Consider the following 15,112-nt stretch of genomic DNA (forward strand, 5'->3'; position numbering starts at 1 on the left):
ATGGTCGGGTTGTTCGTTGCGTCGGGTGGTCTGCTCTTCGGTTACGATACAGGGTGAGGAGGCATCTTGATTCTGGCTTTGGAGAGCGTTGGACAGCGCTTGTGGAAGGAAGGGTGAATGCTGACACGGTCTGCAAATAGGACGATCAACGGCATCCTAGCCATGGACTCTTTCCGACGTGACTTCACGACCGGACATTACGATGACGACGGCAAACCTAATCTTATACCGAGCCAAGTGTCTATTATCGTGGCAATTCTCAGTGCCGGTACCTTTGTCGGCTCACTGCTTGCTGCTCCTTCTGGCGACAGATGGGGTCGTCGCAAATCACTCATCGGCTCCGTCGGCGTCTTCAGCTTTGGCGTCATCTTCCAGGTCTGCGCGACGAATATACCGTTGCTCTTGGTTGGGAGGTATGTTGGATGAGTTTTTTTTTTTCCCCGGCGTGCTATTGGGTGATATGGTCTTGCTGATACGACGTGCTCTAGATTCTTTGCTGGCGTTGGAGTAGGCGCTGTATCCGTTCTGGTCCCTATGTACCAGTCCGAGATGGCTCCAAAATGGATTCGAGGTACACTTGTGTGTGCATATCAACTATCTATCACGTTAGGACTCCTTTCAGCGTCTGTCGTCAACATCGTCTGCGAACACATGAAAGGAGCCGCCGCTTACCGCATACCTATGGGTCTGCAACTCACATGGGCCGCGGTGTTATCACTCGGCCTACTTATCCTCCCTGAAACGCCGCGATACCTCATCAAACGTGGCTTCAGGGAAGCAGCAGCCATCTCTTTAAGCCGTCTACGCCGTCTCGATCGACTACATCCTGCACTTGTCGAGGAGCTCGCTGAGATCCAGGCCAACCACGAATATGAACTTGCGCTTGGCGCAGATACTTATAAGGATATCTTCTACGGCTCCCCTCATCTCGGACGACGAACATTAACGGGATGTGTGGTATGTAATTCCTTGAGCTCCTCTTACTGGGTACTTACTGACTTGCGGTAAAAGCTACAAATGCTACAACAGCTCACTGGTATCAACTTTATCATGTACTACAGCACGACCTTCTTCAATGGTGCTAACATCCAAAACCCTTTCCTTATCTCTCTTATCGTCAACATCGTCAATGTTGTATCAACCTTACCTGCCTTGCTCGTCATTGAGCCTTGGGGTAGACGGAAGCTCCTCATTGTTGGAGCCATCGGCATGGCCATATGCCAATTTCTTATTGCCTCCTTCGCCGCAGCAGTCGGAGATAAAATGCCACAGACGGCTAACCAGATTCTGGTCATCTTCGTTTCCATTTACATTTTCTTCTTTGCCGCTTCATGGGGTCCTGTCGCTTGGGTTGTCACCTCTGAGATATATCCCCTGAAAGTTCGAGCTAAGTCCATGTCCATCTCGACAGCATCCAACTGGCTTCTCAACTTTGGTATTTCGTACGGATCACCGTATCTAGTGGAGGAGGGCACCGGGTACGCAGATCTTGGCACCAGCGTCTTCTTTGTCTGGGGAGCCTTCTGCGTGCTTGCCGTCATCTTTGTCTGGTGTATGGTGTACGAGACCAGCAAGATTAGTTTGGAGCAGATCGATGAGATGTACGAGAGGGTGCAGTACGCGTGGAACAGCTCTCGTTTTGAGCCTAGTTGGAGCTTCCAGCAAATGCGAGACTTGGGTTATTCGGATAGTGGCGTCCCGCCAACTGGGCACGAGTTGGAACCGACTTCAACAAACGAAACGGATGCGAGTACCGCCGTTCCAGGAACTTCTGCGTCTTCGACATCTTCTGCGTCTACTACGGATAATAAAATGATATCTACAATGGGTAATGTCGACTTTAGTTACTGATCCGCACAATCATGGCCACGCCTTTGGTTAATCCAAAACCATCTCGCTGGCCAGATGTACTCGATCACTCTCGGTTCCAGGTCTTGTCATTTTGCGGGTTATCAGCGTCGGAGTTTTTACGTGACGGAGTTTAAGGGGAAACAATCCTGGATAGGCAGGGGGCTTATGGGGTCATCAACAATTCCTTTTTTTGTGGATAGGCAAGGGCCTCTGGGGAAATCATACCATAACTATTTTCTTTATCACAAGGGCACGTACGAATCGCAGGTCTATGGGATCTCAGGGATTTTGGGTTTAAGAGACTAACGAATCTATTCACGCGTGGTGTGTTTTGTCTCGCGAAGACATATATATCTCTATATGTATTCAGACGGTCAGCGGGCGGAGGACATTGCACCTCCAGCGGAACCAGACGCTGCTGCGATCGTTTAGACGAGGTAGAGAGAGCGCGAGAGATGACGTGCCGGACGTCCAGGTGTAAACGCCTGTTTGTTCAAAATCAAATATGTCCAATCAATGTTAAATGTCAAGTACAAAGTACAATTCGCTCTACGATGGCTAGTGTGCATGCAACGTTCAGAGAAGTGACCAGTGTTGGAAAGATCGGACGGCCACTTGAAGAATTGGTCACTACGTTCCTCAAGCATATCATAGTATGAATGGCCAATGTGGAAGAACTGAGACCATTTGCTCATCTCTTGATACGCAATACATCAATCACGACAGCATGAAAAATTATTTCCTATGCCATGATCCATGTCCAAAAAAGCCAAGCTTTTAAATCACTCACTGCCATTCATACCGATCGTGCCTGCATGATCCACACGGTGACATCTACACACATACAGACGCATGAAGGGTGTGGACGCACTGACGCCGGCCCGTAGAGTCGGAAGAGGTGTTCTCCACGAGGATCTATCCTTGCGGGTTGCCGTCACAACCTTAAAAGAGCTCAAAAGCCCGATCTGACACAACACACCGACCCAAGGATGGTCCATGCCTCTGCCTTCCGTTCCCCAACGTCGCATTGAGACATCTTGGAGATGCCCTGTTTGTGGTCTGCACGGTCGGAGTTGTCTGGCAGGTTGTCGGAAGGGCTTCTCCACTGGAGAAGGCTCGCCCCGGCCGTTCTCTCGGAACGACTTTGCAGGATGGCGTCCATTTTCAGGTCCCCCCAACCTCCAACCTCCAAAGTAATGCCGAGGAGAGCTCGCTGCAGGAACTTTGGCTCCTCTCCACATGGCGCCAAAGTCTGGGGTAGCGAGGACTTTCTGGAGAGTAGTGCGGCACCCTCCGTCTAGTCAGTCCAGCAGCTCGCGCTTGTCGTCGAGCCACGGTCTCTGGAGGTTGCTTTTTCTGGAGAGCGTCGCGATGACATTCAGATCAACCCATGGATAGCGCATTGGTCTGGGCTGGCAACCGGCCCTTCCGCGCCGCCAAGCTTTCTGTCCCTCTGGTCGTTGTTGTACGCTGGATCTTGGGGTAAAGCTGTGGCTAGACGACGCCCGCGGTGCGACTGATTGGTGCCCGCAAAACCGCCGATCCAGTGGAGTTCGGCGGCCCACCCCCGGGCATGATGCTTATGACGAACAGCTCGAGTATCACCGAGAGCTTTGGCGAGTGTTTCTTGCTGCCGTGCACTGCTGTGCGCAGGATGTCGTCAACATCGACTGGTACTTTCTCGAGCAGGCGGGATTAAGCCGCAGGCGGTACTCACGATGGCCTTGTCCGGGAGCCCGGGCGGTAAGTCCTCGCACTCCTCTGCTTTGTAGCTCGGAAAGCCTCCCCTTCGTATCATGACCTCAACGACATCCACGCTGTAATTCTCGTCTTGTTGATCCTGCGGTCCCGCCTCGCAAGCGGAGTCTCCGACATCATCTTACGGGAAACTTCACAAGTGTTGAGTGATTTGCGTTTGCATACGGGCCGGATGCTGTGGATACGATGGGTCGATTGAGTTGAGCCTCTCTCTAGAGTTTATATAACGTGCATGAACCCAATATATCCCGCGGCGCTTTAGGCAGTGACAGAGCTTAAGTTGACTCGGTGTAAATAGGACAGCCCGTCTGGCAGGAATATTCCTTTGATATTATTAAAACAACATCAATTGCCCAGTTCTTATTCTGTTGCTCCTTCATCGCTGCTGGGCTCTTCACATATCGTCACTTCAGAAAGGGGGAGCAGGGGTCTCGAATCATCCTTGCGCTCTTCATAATGGCGCTGTTAGCTTCAGTCTCTGCACTGTTGATCGGCGCTACATATTGCCCTTCAGCATTTGCTCAGACCTCGACTCTTTCAAGCCCAAGTCAAACGACCAGCTGGCGGGAAATATTCACCGTGCCCTCTGATGCTGACACGGGAGCTACACTCCTCCCAAACATCCGGGATCCCGAGGCTGTTGACTCCCAAACGGCTTGCCCCGGATATCTAGCATCAAGCGTCCAAACAAATGCCTCTGGTCTGACAGCAGACCTAAACATTGCCGGCCCAGCATGCAATGTGTACGGCAACGACATCGCGAACCTGACCCTGAGCGTGGAGTATCAGGCCTCTGGCAGACTCCATGTCGAGATCAAGCCGCGGTACATCGGCGCCGGGAACGAGACGTGGTTCATCCTGCCAGAGGCGCTCGTCCCAAAGCCTGTTGTTGAGGAGGAGAATGCCACCGAGGCAGCCAGTGACTTTGCCTTCAGCTGGACGAACGAACCCACCTTTGGCTTCACGGTGACGAGGAAGTCGAATGCCGATGTGCTGTTCACTACAAATGGCACAAGGCTCGTGTATGCAGATCAATTCATTGAATTTGTGTCGGCGTTGCCGGATGAGTATAATCTTTACGGGCTCGGCGAAGTGATTCATGGGTTTCGGCTGGGAAATAACCTCACGAGTGAGTAACGCTAGGGTAATAAACGCAATTTACTAACCTCTATACAGGAACTTTGTTCGCAGCTGACGTAGGTGACCCGATTGATCAGAATATATACGGGCAGCATCCAATATACTTGGACACGCGTTACTACAGCACCGGTGAAGATGGTGAGGAAACATATGCAGCAAACGCCACGAACACATCAGCCTCGTACACATCATACACCCACGGCGTGTTCCTTCGCAATGCCCATGCGCAAGAGATCCTCTTGAGGCCGTCCAATATCACCTGGCGGACTTTGGGAGGCACTGTTGACCTCTATTTCTACTCTGGTCCCCTGGCCGAGGATGTCACCACGTCGTACCAGCTCAGCACCGTTGGCCTGCCTGCTATGCAGCAGTATTGGACCTTTGGGTTTCACCAGTGCAGATGGGGCTATGAAAGTAGGTAAATTCTGCACTTTGCTGATGTCTGAGTGTGTACCACGAAGGCTCGTGCCCACGTGGTCGGGATTACGCTTCTCAGCCACCTCTCATGAAGCCTGATTCTACTCTTTCGCTTTCTCAATATAGCACTCGCTAACGACAAAACTCAAAGATTGGACACGACTACAAGAGGTTGTGGATAATTTCGCCAATGCTAATATTCCCCTAGAGACTATCTGGAGTAAGTTCGCCATCCACACGCTGTTCTCATGCAATATGCTGACATGTGACAGCCGACATCGACTATATGAACCAGTACCGTGACTTTGAAAATGATCAACTCCGATTTGGCTACAGTGAAGGTGCCGAGTTCTTGGCTAAGCTACATGCCAACGGTCAGCATTATGTCCCAATTGTGGACTCTGCGGTTTATGCTCCCAACCCAGAGAACGCCAGTGATGCGTATCCTATTTTTGATCGTGGCATTGATGCCGATGCTTTCATGCTGAATCCTGATGGATCACTGTATATTGGAGCAGTGTGGCCAGGGTATACAGGTCAATCTGCATCTTGCTTGTCTTTTTATAAAAAAAAACACTAACAGATATCCAGTCTTCCCGGATTTCATTGGAGCCGTACTAAACGGTACCGGCGCGATTGAGTGGCGGGTAAAGGAGATGGGTATCTGGTATCAAAACGTCTCCTTTGACGGCATCTGGATAGACATGTCTGAAGTGTCGTCCTTCTGTGTGGGGAGCTGCGGTAGCAAGAACCGCACCCTGAACCCGGTTCACCCCCCTTTCAGCCTGCCAGGAGAGCCGGGCAATCTGGTGCTCGATTACCCAGAAGGATTCAATTTGACCAACGCCACGGAGGCCTCGTCCGCATCGTCAGCTAAGTCTGCTCAAGCCACTCCTGCTCCGAGCTCATCCTCGACTTCCACGACGTATCTCCGCACAACACCAACGCCGGGAGTTCGTGAGATCAACCACCCTCCCTATGTCATTGACAATGTTCAAGGCGACCTCGCAGTACATGCCGTATCACCAAATGCCACGCACCACGGCGGGACGCAAGAATACGGTGCGCAGCCTTTCCTCCGCCCTCTGCTTCTTTCAAAGCAATTACTAATTCAGACATTGCAGATTTTCATGGGCTTTTCGGATATGAGATCTTGAACGCTACATACCAAGCATTGATCGGCCTAGCGCCAACAAAACGGCCATTTATCATCGGGCGCTCAACCTTCGCCGGCAGCGGCAAATGGGCAGGACATTGGGGCGGCGACAACCAGTCGCTCTGGGCGTATATGGTTTTCTCGATCTCCCAAGCACTCAGCTTCTCCGTCTTCGGCATCCCAATGTTCGGCGTGGATACGTGCGGCTTCAACGGCAACAGCGACATGGAGCTCTGCAGCCGCTGGATGCAGCTGAGCGCTTTCTTTCCCTTCTACCGTAATCATAATGTCTTGGCAGCAATCAGCCAGGAGCCGTACGTATGGAGTGCCGTTGCGGAGGCGAGCCGCTCTGCGATGGCGATTCGGTACGCATTGCTGCCGTACATGTACACGCTATTTGCACTGGCGCATGACTCCGGGTCAACGGTGATGCGGGCTCTGGCATGGGAATTCCCCTCTGAGCCTTGGCTGGCTAATGCCGATCGGCAATTCCTACTGGGAGACGCGCTCATGGTGACGCCGGTGCTGGTCCAGGGGGCCGAGACGGTCGATGGTGTCTTCCCCGGCGTTGGCGATGGCCGAACGGTCTGGTACGACTGGTACAATCACAGCGCTATTGTGGATGTTACTCCAGGCCAAAATATTACTCTGGATGCGCCCCTGGGACATATTCCGCTGTTCGTCCGCGGCGGCTACGTCCTGCCATTGCAAGAGCCGGCCATGACAACCACGAAGTCCCGCGAAAGTCCGTGGGGAGTGCTTGCTGCGCTTGACCAGCAAGGAGCGGCCTCAGGACGTCTATATCTGGATGATGGTGAGAGTGTGGAGCCCAATGCTACAACATGGGTTGAGGTAAGCCTTCCCGCTTTTAGTTGTGTGGTTCATGGTGAGGTTGACCCTGATGTCGCACAGTTTCTCGCAACAAATACCTCCCTGTCCGCCCAACCAACAGGCAATTTTACAGAGCTCAACCCGCTGGCAAATATAACAGTGCTTGGCGTATCCAACCGAGTATCCCAAATCACTTTCAATGGAGAGCCGCTCAAGTGCGGTTCGGCGAAGTGGAACAGCACAACGAAGGCGTTGACTCTGACGGGCCTAACGGACTTGACGCCTCACGGGGCGTTCAACGAGACCTGGGAGCTTAAATGGAAGTTGTCGTCGTAATAATAAGCCTCCATGTGCTAGGCTCTCGGTTCAGAAGTTTTTGAAACACGCGGTCAACTTCAGTACATGTCGTTTTGTATATTGGCCCCCTATTACATGACTATTCACGAGCAACACGCACGTTGATCACCTATCCAGGATTTGATCGTCTGTCTATGTTGCCAAGCGCGGCTTACATTTGAGACATCTCTCTGCTAGGACCATTTACTACGAACGCTGTGTCTTATCTTTGCCCTTGGCTACGCCAGCACATCGAGTGCAGCAAACTTATGAAAATCAATATAGGAACCCTTTTTGGACGGAAAGGATCAACACCCCAAGACAGGTCACGTTGTAACAACTGTACAAGTTCATGGTACTTCTTGTATTCGTCATTAATGTTTAGTGCGTGACCTGCGTCAACTACGACAAGTTCAATATTACTTGAATATTGCCATCGAAGTGCTTGTGTAGTCACAGATGTATATGGGCGGTGATCGATAGTAGTCGACCCCCGTTAATTCAGCACTATGTGAGCTGAGCCGGATTTGTCAACCATCCCATCTCCACAACATGCTCAACTCCATAGCTGTTTATCCTCCCGTTGTTTGCCGGTCGAAGGCTTTAAGATCTCTCACGTTCCTGTCGGCTCAACTCGTCCCGGAAAGCATTGCCCCTTCCGGGACGCTGGAACTCCATATGCCTGTCCTCGGTCGGGGTTCCCGCCAAACTGCCCAGCGCATCGCTGTCCCGCCTCGGCAGGCCCTCGAACTCGTTCCTGCTATGAGCGTCCCAGTCGTGCTCTGAGCCTCGCGTCGCCTGGAAGTCGTCGTGGTACTGCTGTTCAGCCGGAACCTCTCGGCTCATTAGCTGGATGGCCTCCTTCTTCTCGCGGCGGCTTCGTCCTCCGCCGGCCATGCGGCGCGCACGGCTCTTGCCCACCCCGTACCCATCGCGCCCCTTGCCCATAATGTTCCCTAGGGCGATCTTGCGTGTCTTGCGGTTCCAGATGCATGTGCCAATCAGGCAGACCACCACGAAGCCGAGAACGGTGGGAAGGCCGATGTACAGCGCGGGGCCGGTCGGGGCCTTCGTCTTCTCCTGCTGGTACGCCTGAGGCTCTGCTATACGGATGGTCGGGCCGGTGTATGCAGTCATCGTGGAGGCGCCGGGAGCAAGAGCGGCAATGGTCAGGCTGATGTTGACGGACTTCTTGCCTTGCATGAGTCGCGTGTCGACGGCAAGGGCGTAGAATGCCCATGCCGCAGATAGCTTAGAGGAGGCGAATGCTTGGGTTTCGATTTCGCCGGTGGTCGAGTTGATGTAGTCGCCTTGAACGAGAATCGATGTATTTGCAGCGGAGAAGAATGTAGGATCCCAGGTGACTAGGAAGCCGTTAGTAACAGACCTCGTAGGACATATATCTGGCAACAATGCTTACTATAGTAGGTTTTGCCTGGATTCAACGTGCTGTTCGCCGATGGCTGGCAGAAGGGGGCGTTCACGCCATCCTTGTTGTGACAAACAGAGAACGAGCCCGCGCCGGCCTTGTCTGTGGCAGTTGGAATTGGGGCGTCTCCTGTGCTCGTCCTGACATCACCTTGTGATGTCCTCGTGAAGACGGTCGCCGTGAGATCGTTCGGTGCCCCCGAGATGACCGTCGGTGTGCCGCTGATGGTCGTAAGCACTGGCGTCACTGTCTTCGGCGTTCCATCCGGACCAACGGTCACCCAGAGGTCGGTGGGCGATGCAGCCTCTCGTCGAACGCGGCCTGCACCTCCGGGAAACGCGGCAGCGAGTCCGGAGAGCAGCGCCATAGCTGTCAAGAAGCTTGTGGACGCGTGCATTTTGGTGTATGTGAAAGATGGTCTGGAGATGTAGAATCTCGGGTGGCTCTTTTCAGCACCGCCTTAGACGGAGGCAAATCAATTGGCTCAATGTGAAATGAGTGAAGGCCAGGTAAACGAATGACTTGGGTTGTGAGGTTCAAAAGAATGGCGTCCTGGGACGGGAGCGTCGCTAAAGATTAGAGTTGAAGAATAAAGTTGACATTCCAACGGCCAAGATACTCGCGCTATCGCGTAGTGCCAGGGGCCGCTGCACGCTGCCGAGATTACGGGTCAGGGGTATGGATATGCAGGTGCCCCACTATGGAATCATTGTAAAAGCCTCACCTGTGATTGGCATTGAACTTCATAGATTGGCAGATTGGGTATCTACTCCTCCACCAGGGTAGTAAACGTTCATTCATGAATTGTGAAGATACTCAGTGTTGAGAGTCATAATACTCATGAAGATCTCGAAGGTTCTGTTTATCACTCCCTAGGGATGGATGGGTCTGTCAACTGCTATAAAGGTAGTAATCGCTTTACAGTTGAGGAGATAATGATACCCTCACCGTACCAACGTTTATTACGTTGGTGGAGGAGTAAAATAACCTTTACTATATGCAAGAAACACAGACTTTGTTGAGCTTTCATAGGTTCATGATTATCTACATAATAAGCTGATCCTACATGCTACTGTGCAAAGCGCCGACCATGATATTTTGTGTCTCCTAACGCCGGATCCTTTAAAACCAAGAATCTGCCAGCCTCTATTTCTTTGACTTCTTATGCTTCTTGTGGCTCTTCTCCCCAAAAGCCTCTTCATACACCTCTGCAGCAGTCTGCCCTGCTTTCCGCTTCGTCTTGCTGCTCTTCACACTAACTACAGGGTTCGCCTTGCCCTGCTTCGTGGCATTGAGCACCTGCTTCTCGGCGTCCTGCCATCCTGGAGCGTCGCCCTCGATCTCGTATTGGTCCAGCGGCAGCGAGTCGATCAACTCCCTCTGTTTCTTTCGGACCTCTTTCAGAGCTTCATCACCACCTTCCTCAAGCTCATCCTCGAGCGATGTCTCCAGCGGTGCGAATCTGGTGTCAACGGTTTCGTCCTCATGGACGCCAGTGGCGTTCTCCTGGCTCACACCAAGCTTCTCCGCCTTGGGCAACTCGGACTCGACTGCTGCCGAGACGAGAGTCCCGAAGTGAGCTGTCATCTTGCGGAGGATCTTGATGAACATTGCAAGAAGTTGGGAGGGGGGAAGTGTTAGATCCTCAGAGACTTCGTCCATATCCTTGTGCTGGAGGCCAATCGACAGCAGAATGCACTGTTGTACACCAGTGAGCTTGATATCTGACCTGAGGCGGCCGGTGAAGTACAGATTGGCCAAGGTAGGGACGAGGTCGAGAACCACATGGTAATCCAACATGTTATTTGCGTAGCTCTCAAGACGCTTGAGATCAAATCTAAACGATGCTGATTAGCTACCAGCTTGGAGGCTATTGATAAAGCTGACTTACGGTGTCATAAGCTGATCGAGATCTTCCTTTTTCACGGGACGCGGCTGAATATCATCCAGCGCCGCTCCAGCATTGGCGGATTCATCAATACTTAGAGCCATGATCGCGGGGAATTTCCTAAACTGGTAGGACAGCAAGGAGAGAAACCGGCGATGATAATCCCTAGAAAAGGCACCGAGCCAGCTACGATCGCCACTGACCTCAAGCGGCCTCAACATAACGCACGTGTGCTCCTTCGATGCGTTAGTATCTTATTTTGAAAGGGTCTTTGGAATATGATGGAGATCACTTACTCCTGTGAGGTCGTTCGCTGTCTGTCGTAGATAGACAGGACTGAAACCACTCTTCTTCCAAAATTTATGTAGCTCTGCAGTCAAGCCATAGCTGACACCAACATAGTCGATATTTTGAGGTCGACGCTCGGAAAGCTTGGAAAATAAGGGTGGCATCTTGCTAATGTCGCGAACCTTGATATCATCGTCCAGCAAGCTTGCATTGGCTAGTTCAGCAGGATCGGTGACACGAGGCATTGTTTGATCACCAATCATTTCTGCATCTTCTGAGAGACTGGCGAACTTGCCCTCGTAAAAGTCGATGAGCAGTTCCAGCGCCTTTGATCCATAGCCTGACCGGACGTAATCGGGGTTGGTAGCTATCCTTACAACCCTTGATCCGGAGAGACTTGCAAACTCGTCGTCCTGGAACTGCTGGGAGACAAGCCACGGGATGAGATCACCCGCGGGTCGCTGACCTCGACTTAGGCTGTTGATCACGCTTTGCCTGCTGATCTTGCCTTCTAACGAGACCTGGATGACGCAAAGCGGTTCGGGCAGTCGATTGCTATTCTCATCGACTGGAGGAACGAGGACAAAGAGTTCGTGTGCTGGGGCATCCGACAACAGTTGTAGATCGTCGGGGGTATTTTTGTAATGCGCGGCAACGAAAAGGCCGACTATTTGCTGCAGGAATTTCTCAGATACTGGGTGGAACGAGAAGAGGGTATCGCGATTGATGTTGAGAAGCTGGCATTGGGAGGGGTCTGGGTAGCCTTGAGTTTGAAGCTTTGACTTTGGTAGAGTTGCATCTAGGCAGAGGAGCGTATTCAACCACTTCTCGACCGCATCGCCCTGAGCATAACGAATTGGCTCGGACAAGGTAATCTCTCTTAAAGATCTTCCTCCTGTATAGGGAGAGTCTTGGTTCTTCGCCGCTCTACCAGTGGTCCGGTCGGCTACTTCCCCGTCAGTTACAATGGTACCGGCCCTTGATTGATCTCGCAATTGTTTGATGAGCTTTAGCGAAAGTGATCGACCCGTTCCTTCATATCCGTTGATAGTAGAAGCCATAAAGACCAGATATGGTCCCATGAGCTTTTTCACAAGTGGTAGAGGGATAGCAGCCGCCTCATCAATAACGACGAGCTCGGCTTGTCCAAGAACATGAGCATCCTGCGGCCTTATGTATTGGATCGTTTGACGGTGTTGACGATGAATGTTAACACGGACAATGGCCTTGTTGAAGTCAGGGTTCGTTGACTGTATGATAGAGTAATCGATGTGATCCATATAGCCGAGAGCATCAAATCCTTTGAAAATGAACTCGAACAGAGTCTTCAAGTTCTCGGGGGACGGTGATGTGATGAAGATATTGCTGTATCCATGAGCGACTGCAGCAGCAACTGCGACACCCATAGCAGCACTCTTTCCACGACCACGGGCAGCGGTCAATGCCACAGTGCTCCTTAACGTTTTCTCGGCAATTGCGTCAACAAAAGTCAAGAGTGCCTTGGCTTGGTCGACTGTTCTTGCTAGAGTGACAAGAGAGCCGACCGGTTGTGTGTCCTGGAGCGACTCCTTCAAACCATCAAGCTCCTGCTGAGCAGGGGTTTTGGGCTGATCCAAGTCAGGAGGCGGTAGTTGCTTGACTCCCTTGGCTCCTGATATCGGCAGAACGTTAAGCTCATCGTCAATGACGAGACATGAATCGCAGCTGCCGAGTGAGAGTATGAATCGCTCGTTGAAGCGCGCAACAACATCGTCGTGTGCCTCCGTACGATACCTGGAGTGAACGTCCATCGTCAAGGTATAGAGCTGACGCAGGCTATTCAATCCCTTCAGCAACAAAATGACCATTCCACCTCCCTCGACTGTTTCGATCGTCCGCGCCAGGATGTTCGGAGTGATCGCCTCGAAGTCTTGCAGAATGCACATTCCATATGTGTTTCCCAGAATTTTCTCTGTCTCCTTATAATAAACATATCGAATATTGTGTAGCGAGACGAAAAGTTCGAAGGGGTCTTCGGAATTCGCTTCTCGGATGCCGCGCTTGATCTCCTTCTTGATTTTCTCTTCGCGCTTCTTGCGATGACTGTAGGCGCAAGGCCAGTCAGTAAATCAGTTAAGCATGGTGAAGTCAATTCAAGACATACCTGGTGAACCCAAGCAGCTTATTTTTGTATGCCCAGAGGACGGATTTGTTCCTTTTAACACGTTAGTATATGTAACATGGTAGGCAATTGCCGCGTTGGCCAGCAACAAAAGTTTGGCGACAGTTGTCTATCCATAGACGTACTGCTTCACCTCCATGTGGGACATTATATAGTGCAGCCTCACGATAACATCTTTGGTTCTGTCACCGACCACCACGACTATTTAATCGGTTAGCTCGAAGCAGACTGATTGGCCATCTCGACCATGTGAGAGTTAAGGGGATACTGACAGAAGCTGCGCTTCTTCTCTTGGAGGCCATTGCGGATGAGCGCCGGTATTCTCGAGTCCCTAGAGACAATTTAGTTGCTGTCAACGGGAGAGACAGAGTGACTAGAACTTACACTTGCTTGCGCGACATTATGAGGCCTTGTCGTGCAGTGGTTTCTTTACTTCAACAAGTTCTTCGTGGGATGCTGGCGAAACCTACCTCTCGAATCTAGACTAAGTCTTCCACATTGGCGCTTGCGACCGGAGGCGGCAGAAAAAGTTTTGGCGGTGAGAGGACAGTGGGGCACTACCAAGTGGGCTGGTGGGGGAGCGCTCAGCTACGAGTCTGTTGTTTGGCTATTTATCGATTCCTAATAAGCTTTAAGTGAAGTGTAGAAGAGACGGAGGCACTTGCTTGCGCGTGTAAACGAAAATCAGGACCTCCGCCAATTCACATGATGTATCAGAGGACTTAGGAGAGCGATATTACTTTCGGAGAGGCCCTAGACACGAGGACTGCTGCTTGCAATCCGCCATCCTGCCTGAGTAGGTTTTGGTTGTGGCTCTACTTGAAGATTCAATAGCAATGGTTAGTAGCCGGTCTCAGAAAGTCCTTGGTCATTGTTTATATGTCTTTTATTGAATAAGGATGATTTATGCTCCTAGCGAGCAGCTCTAGGGGAGGCGTTCTTGTGCAAACCTCTTTGCTCTATAAGTATTAAGCTTAGAGGGATGAGCTCGGGGATGGCAGTACCGTACCTAAGGTTCTGTGAATTTAGTAAGAAACGTAACAATCACGGCCATCCACGCTGTTACTCTGGTAAGAAATGTCACGAATACGGCCATGTATACGCATAGTCCACGCAAAAAAGGAACGTCACAAATACGGCCATGTATGCTCTTAGTCTACCAAATAAAAAATTGTAACGAACACTGCCGTGTATGCAGCCTTATACCGTTTTATCGAAAATGATTGTTTAAAGTTTCTCAAGCGTCTCTCTTCAGCTCTTTCCATTCAGATATACACGTGTGTCTGTGTGTTTGCCTCTCTGCAAGAGTATCATCCGAGTACGTCCCGATCCGTATTAGGACCATTGGCTTCCGGCAGGCAACTCTGTCATCAGAGCCAGCGAGCCCCGACGTAATTGCTAGTCCCAGCCCCTTGTTAGTCTCTCATCCTACACTAACACAGCCCAGGATATATTCCCAGCGTAACCCACATCAATATAGAGCAGATCTGTTAGACAACTATTGGCTGGCCCTTATCATATCTCCACGTGAGCTCAGCTGGCTGGCGCTGTCGCTGGCGCTGGCGCTGGACTGGCTGGGTTGGCCCAGCTTCGGCAGAAGAATCCTGGCCGCATCATGCTCCGTAACTGGCACTGCTTTCCTTTCCCTCCTCTTCAACCAAAGGCTTGTTCTTTGTGACCAGCCGCTCTTCACCTTGAATGCCCACTGCATGCATGCATGCACCAGATCATGTTTCTTTTGATCCAAGGCTCGACTCCTGCATGCTAGTGAATGCCCGTTTGATGCCCTTGACATTGGTGAGCTCTCCTGTTGCTTTCTTTCGCGCGCCCCTGCTCGACCTCTCCTGAGCCCACAAC

General features: G+C 51.5%; 4 protein-coding genes across 4 annotated transcripts; 2 read left to right on the forward strand and 2 right to left on the reverse strand.

Moving 5' to 3' along the window:
* Positions 1–1,808, forward strand: UCRPA7_3752 (putative glucose transporter rco-3 protein; the record flags this gene model as incomplete). Its single annotated transcript, XM_007916247.1, has 6 exons — positions 1–53; positions 141–413; positions 489–571; positions 623–957; positions 1,012–1,616; positions 1,766–1,808. The coding sequence occupies 6 exons, from the start codon at positions 1–3 to the stop codon at positions 1,806–1,808; spliced, it is 1,392 nt and encodes a 463-aa protein (XP_007914438.1).
* A 1,761-nt stretch (positions 1,809–3,569) lies between these two features.
* UCRPA7_3753 (putative glycoside hydrolase family 31 protein) lies at positions 3,570–7,489 on the forward strand (the record flags this gene model as incomplete). Its single annotated transcript, XM_007916236.1, has 8 exons — positions 3,570–3,594; positions 4,124–4,738; positions 4,786–5,163; positions 5,318–5,386; positions 5,439–5,702; positions 5,758–6,228; positions 6,291–7,174; positions 7,235–7,489. The coding sequence occupies 8 exons, from the start codon at positions 3,570–3,572 to the stop codon at positions 7,487–7,489; spliced, it is 2,961 nt and encodes a 986-aa protein (XP_007914427.1).
* Positions 7,490–8,092: 603 nt separating this feature from the next.
* UCRPA7_3754 (hypothetical protein) lies at positions 8,093–9,315 on the reverse strand (the record flags this gene model as incomplete). Its single annotated transcript, XM_007916244.1, has 2 exons — positions 8,093–8,853; positions 8,910–9,315. 2 exons carry the CDS (start codon positions 9,313–9,315, stop codon positions 8,093–8,095), a joined length of 1,167 nt encoding a protein of 388 aa, XP_007914435.1.
* Positions 9,316–10,064: 749 nt separating this feature from the next.
* UCRPA7_3755 (putative nucleolar atpase protein) lies at positions 10,065–13,656 on the reverse strand (the record flags this gene model as incomplete). Its single annotated transcript, XM_007916347.1, has 7 exons — positions 10,065–10,755; positions 10,810–11,042; positions 11,103–13,176; positions 13,238–13,288; positions 13,381–13,456; positions 13,528–13,586; positions 13,640–13,656. The coding sequence occupies 7 exons, from the start codon at positions 13,654–13,656 to the stop codon at positions 10,065–10,067; spliced, it is 3,201 nt and encodes a 1,066-aa protein (XP_007914538.1).
* Positions 13,657–15,112: the final 1,456 nt, after the last annotated feature.

Source organism: Phaeoacremonium minimum (genome assembly GCF_000392275.1).
Source record: "Phaeoacremonium minimum UCRPA7 unplaced genomic scaffold PA7_03_scaffold_290, whole genome shotgun sequence".
Taxonomy (NCBI): domain Eukaryota; kingdom Fungi; phylum Ascomycota; class Sordariomycetes; order Togniniales; family Togniniaceae; genus Phaeoacremonium; species Phaeoacremonium minimum.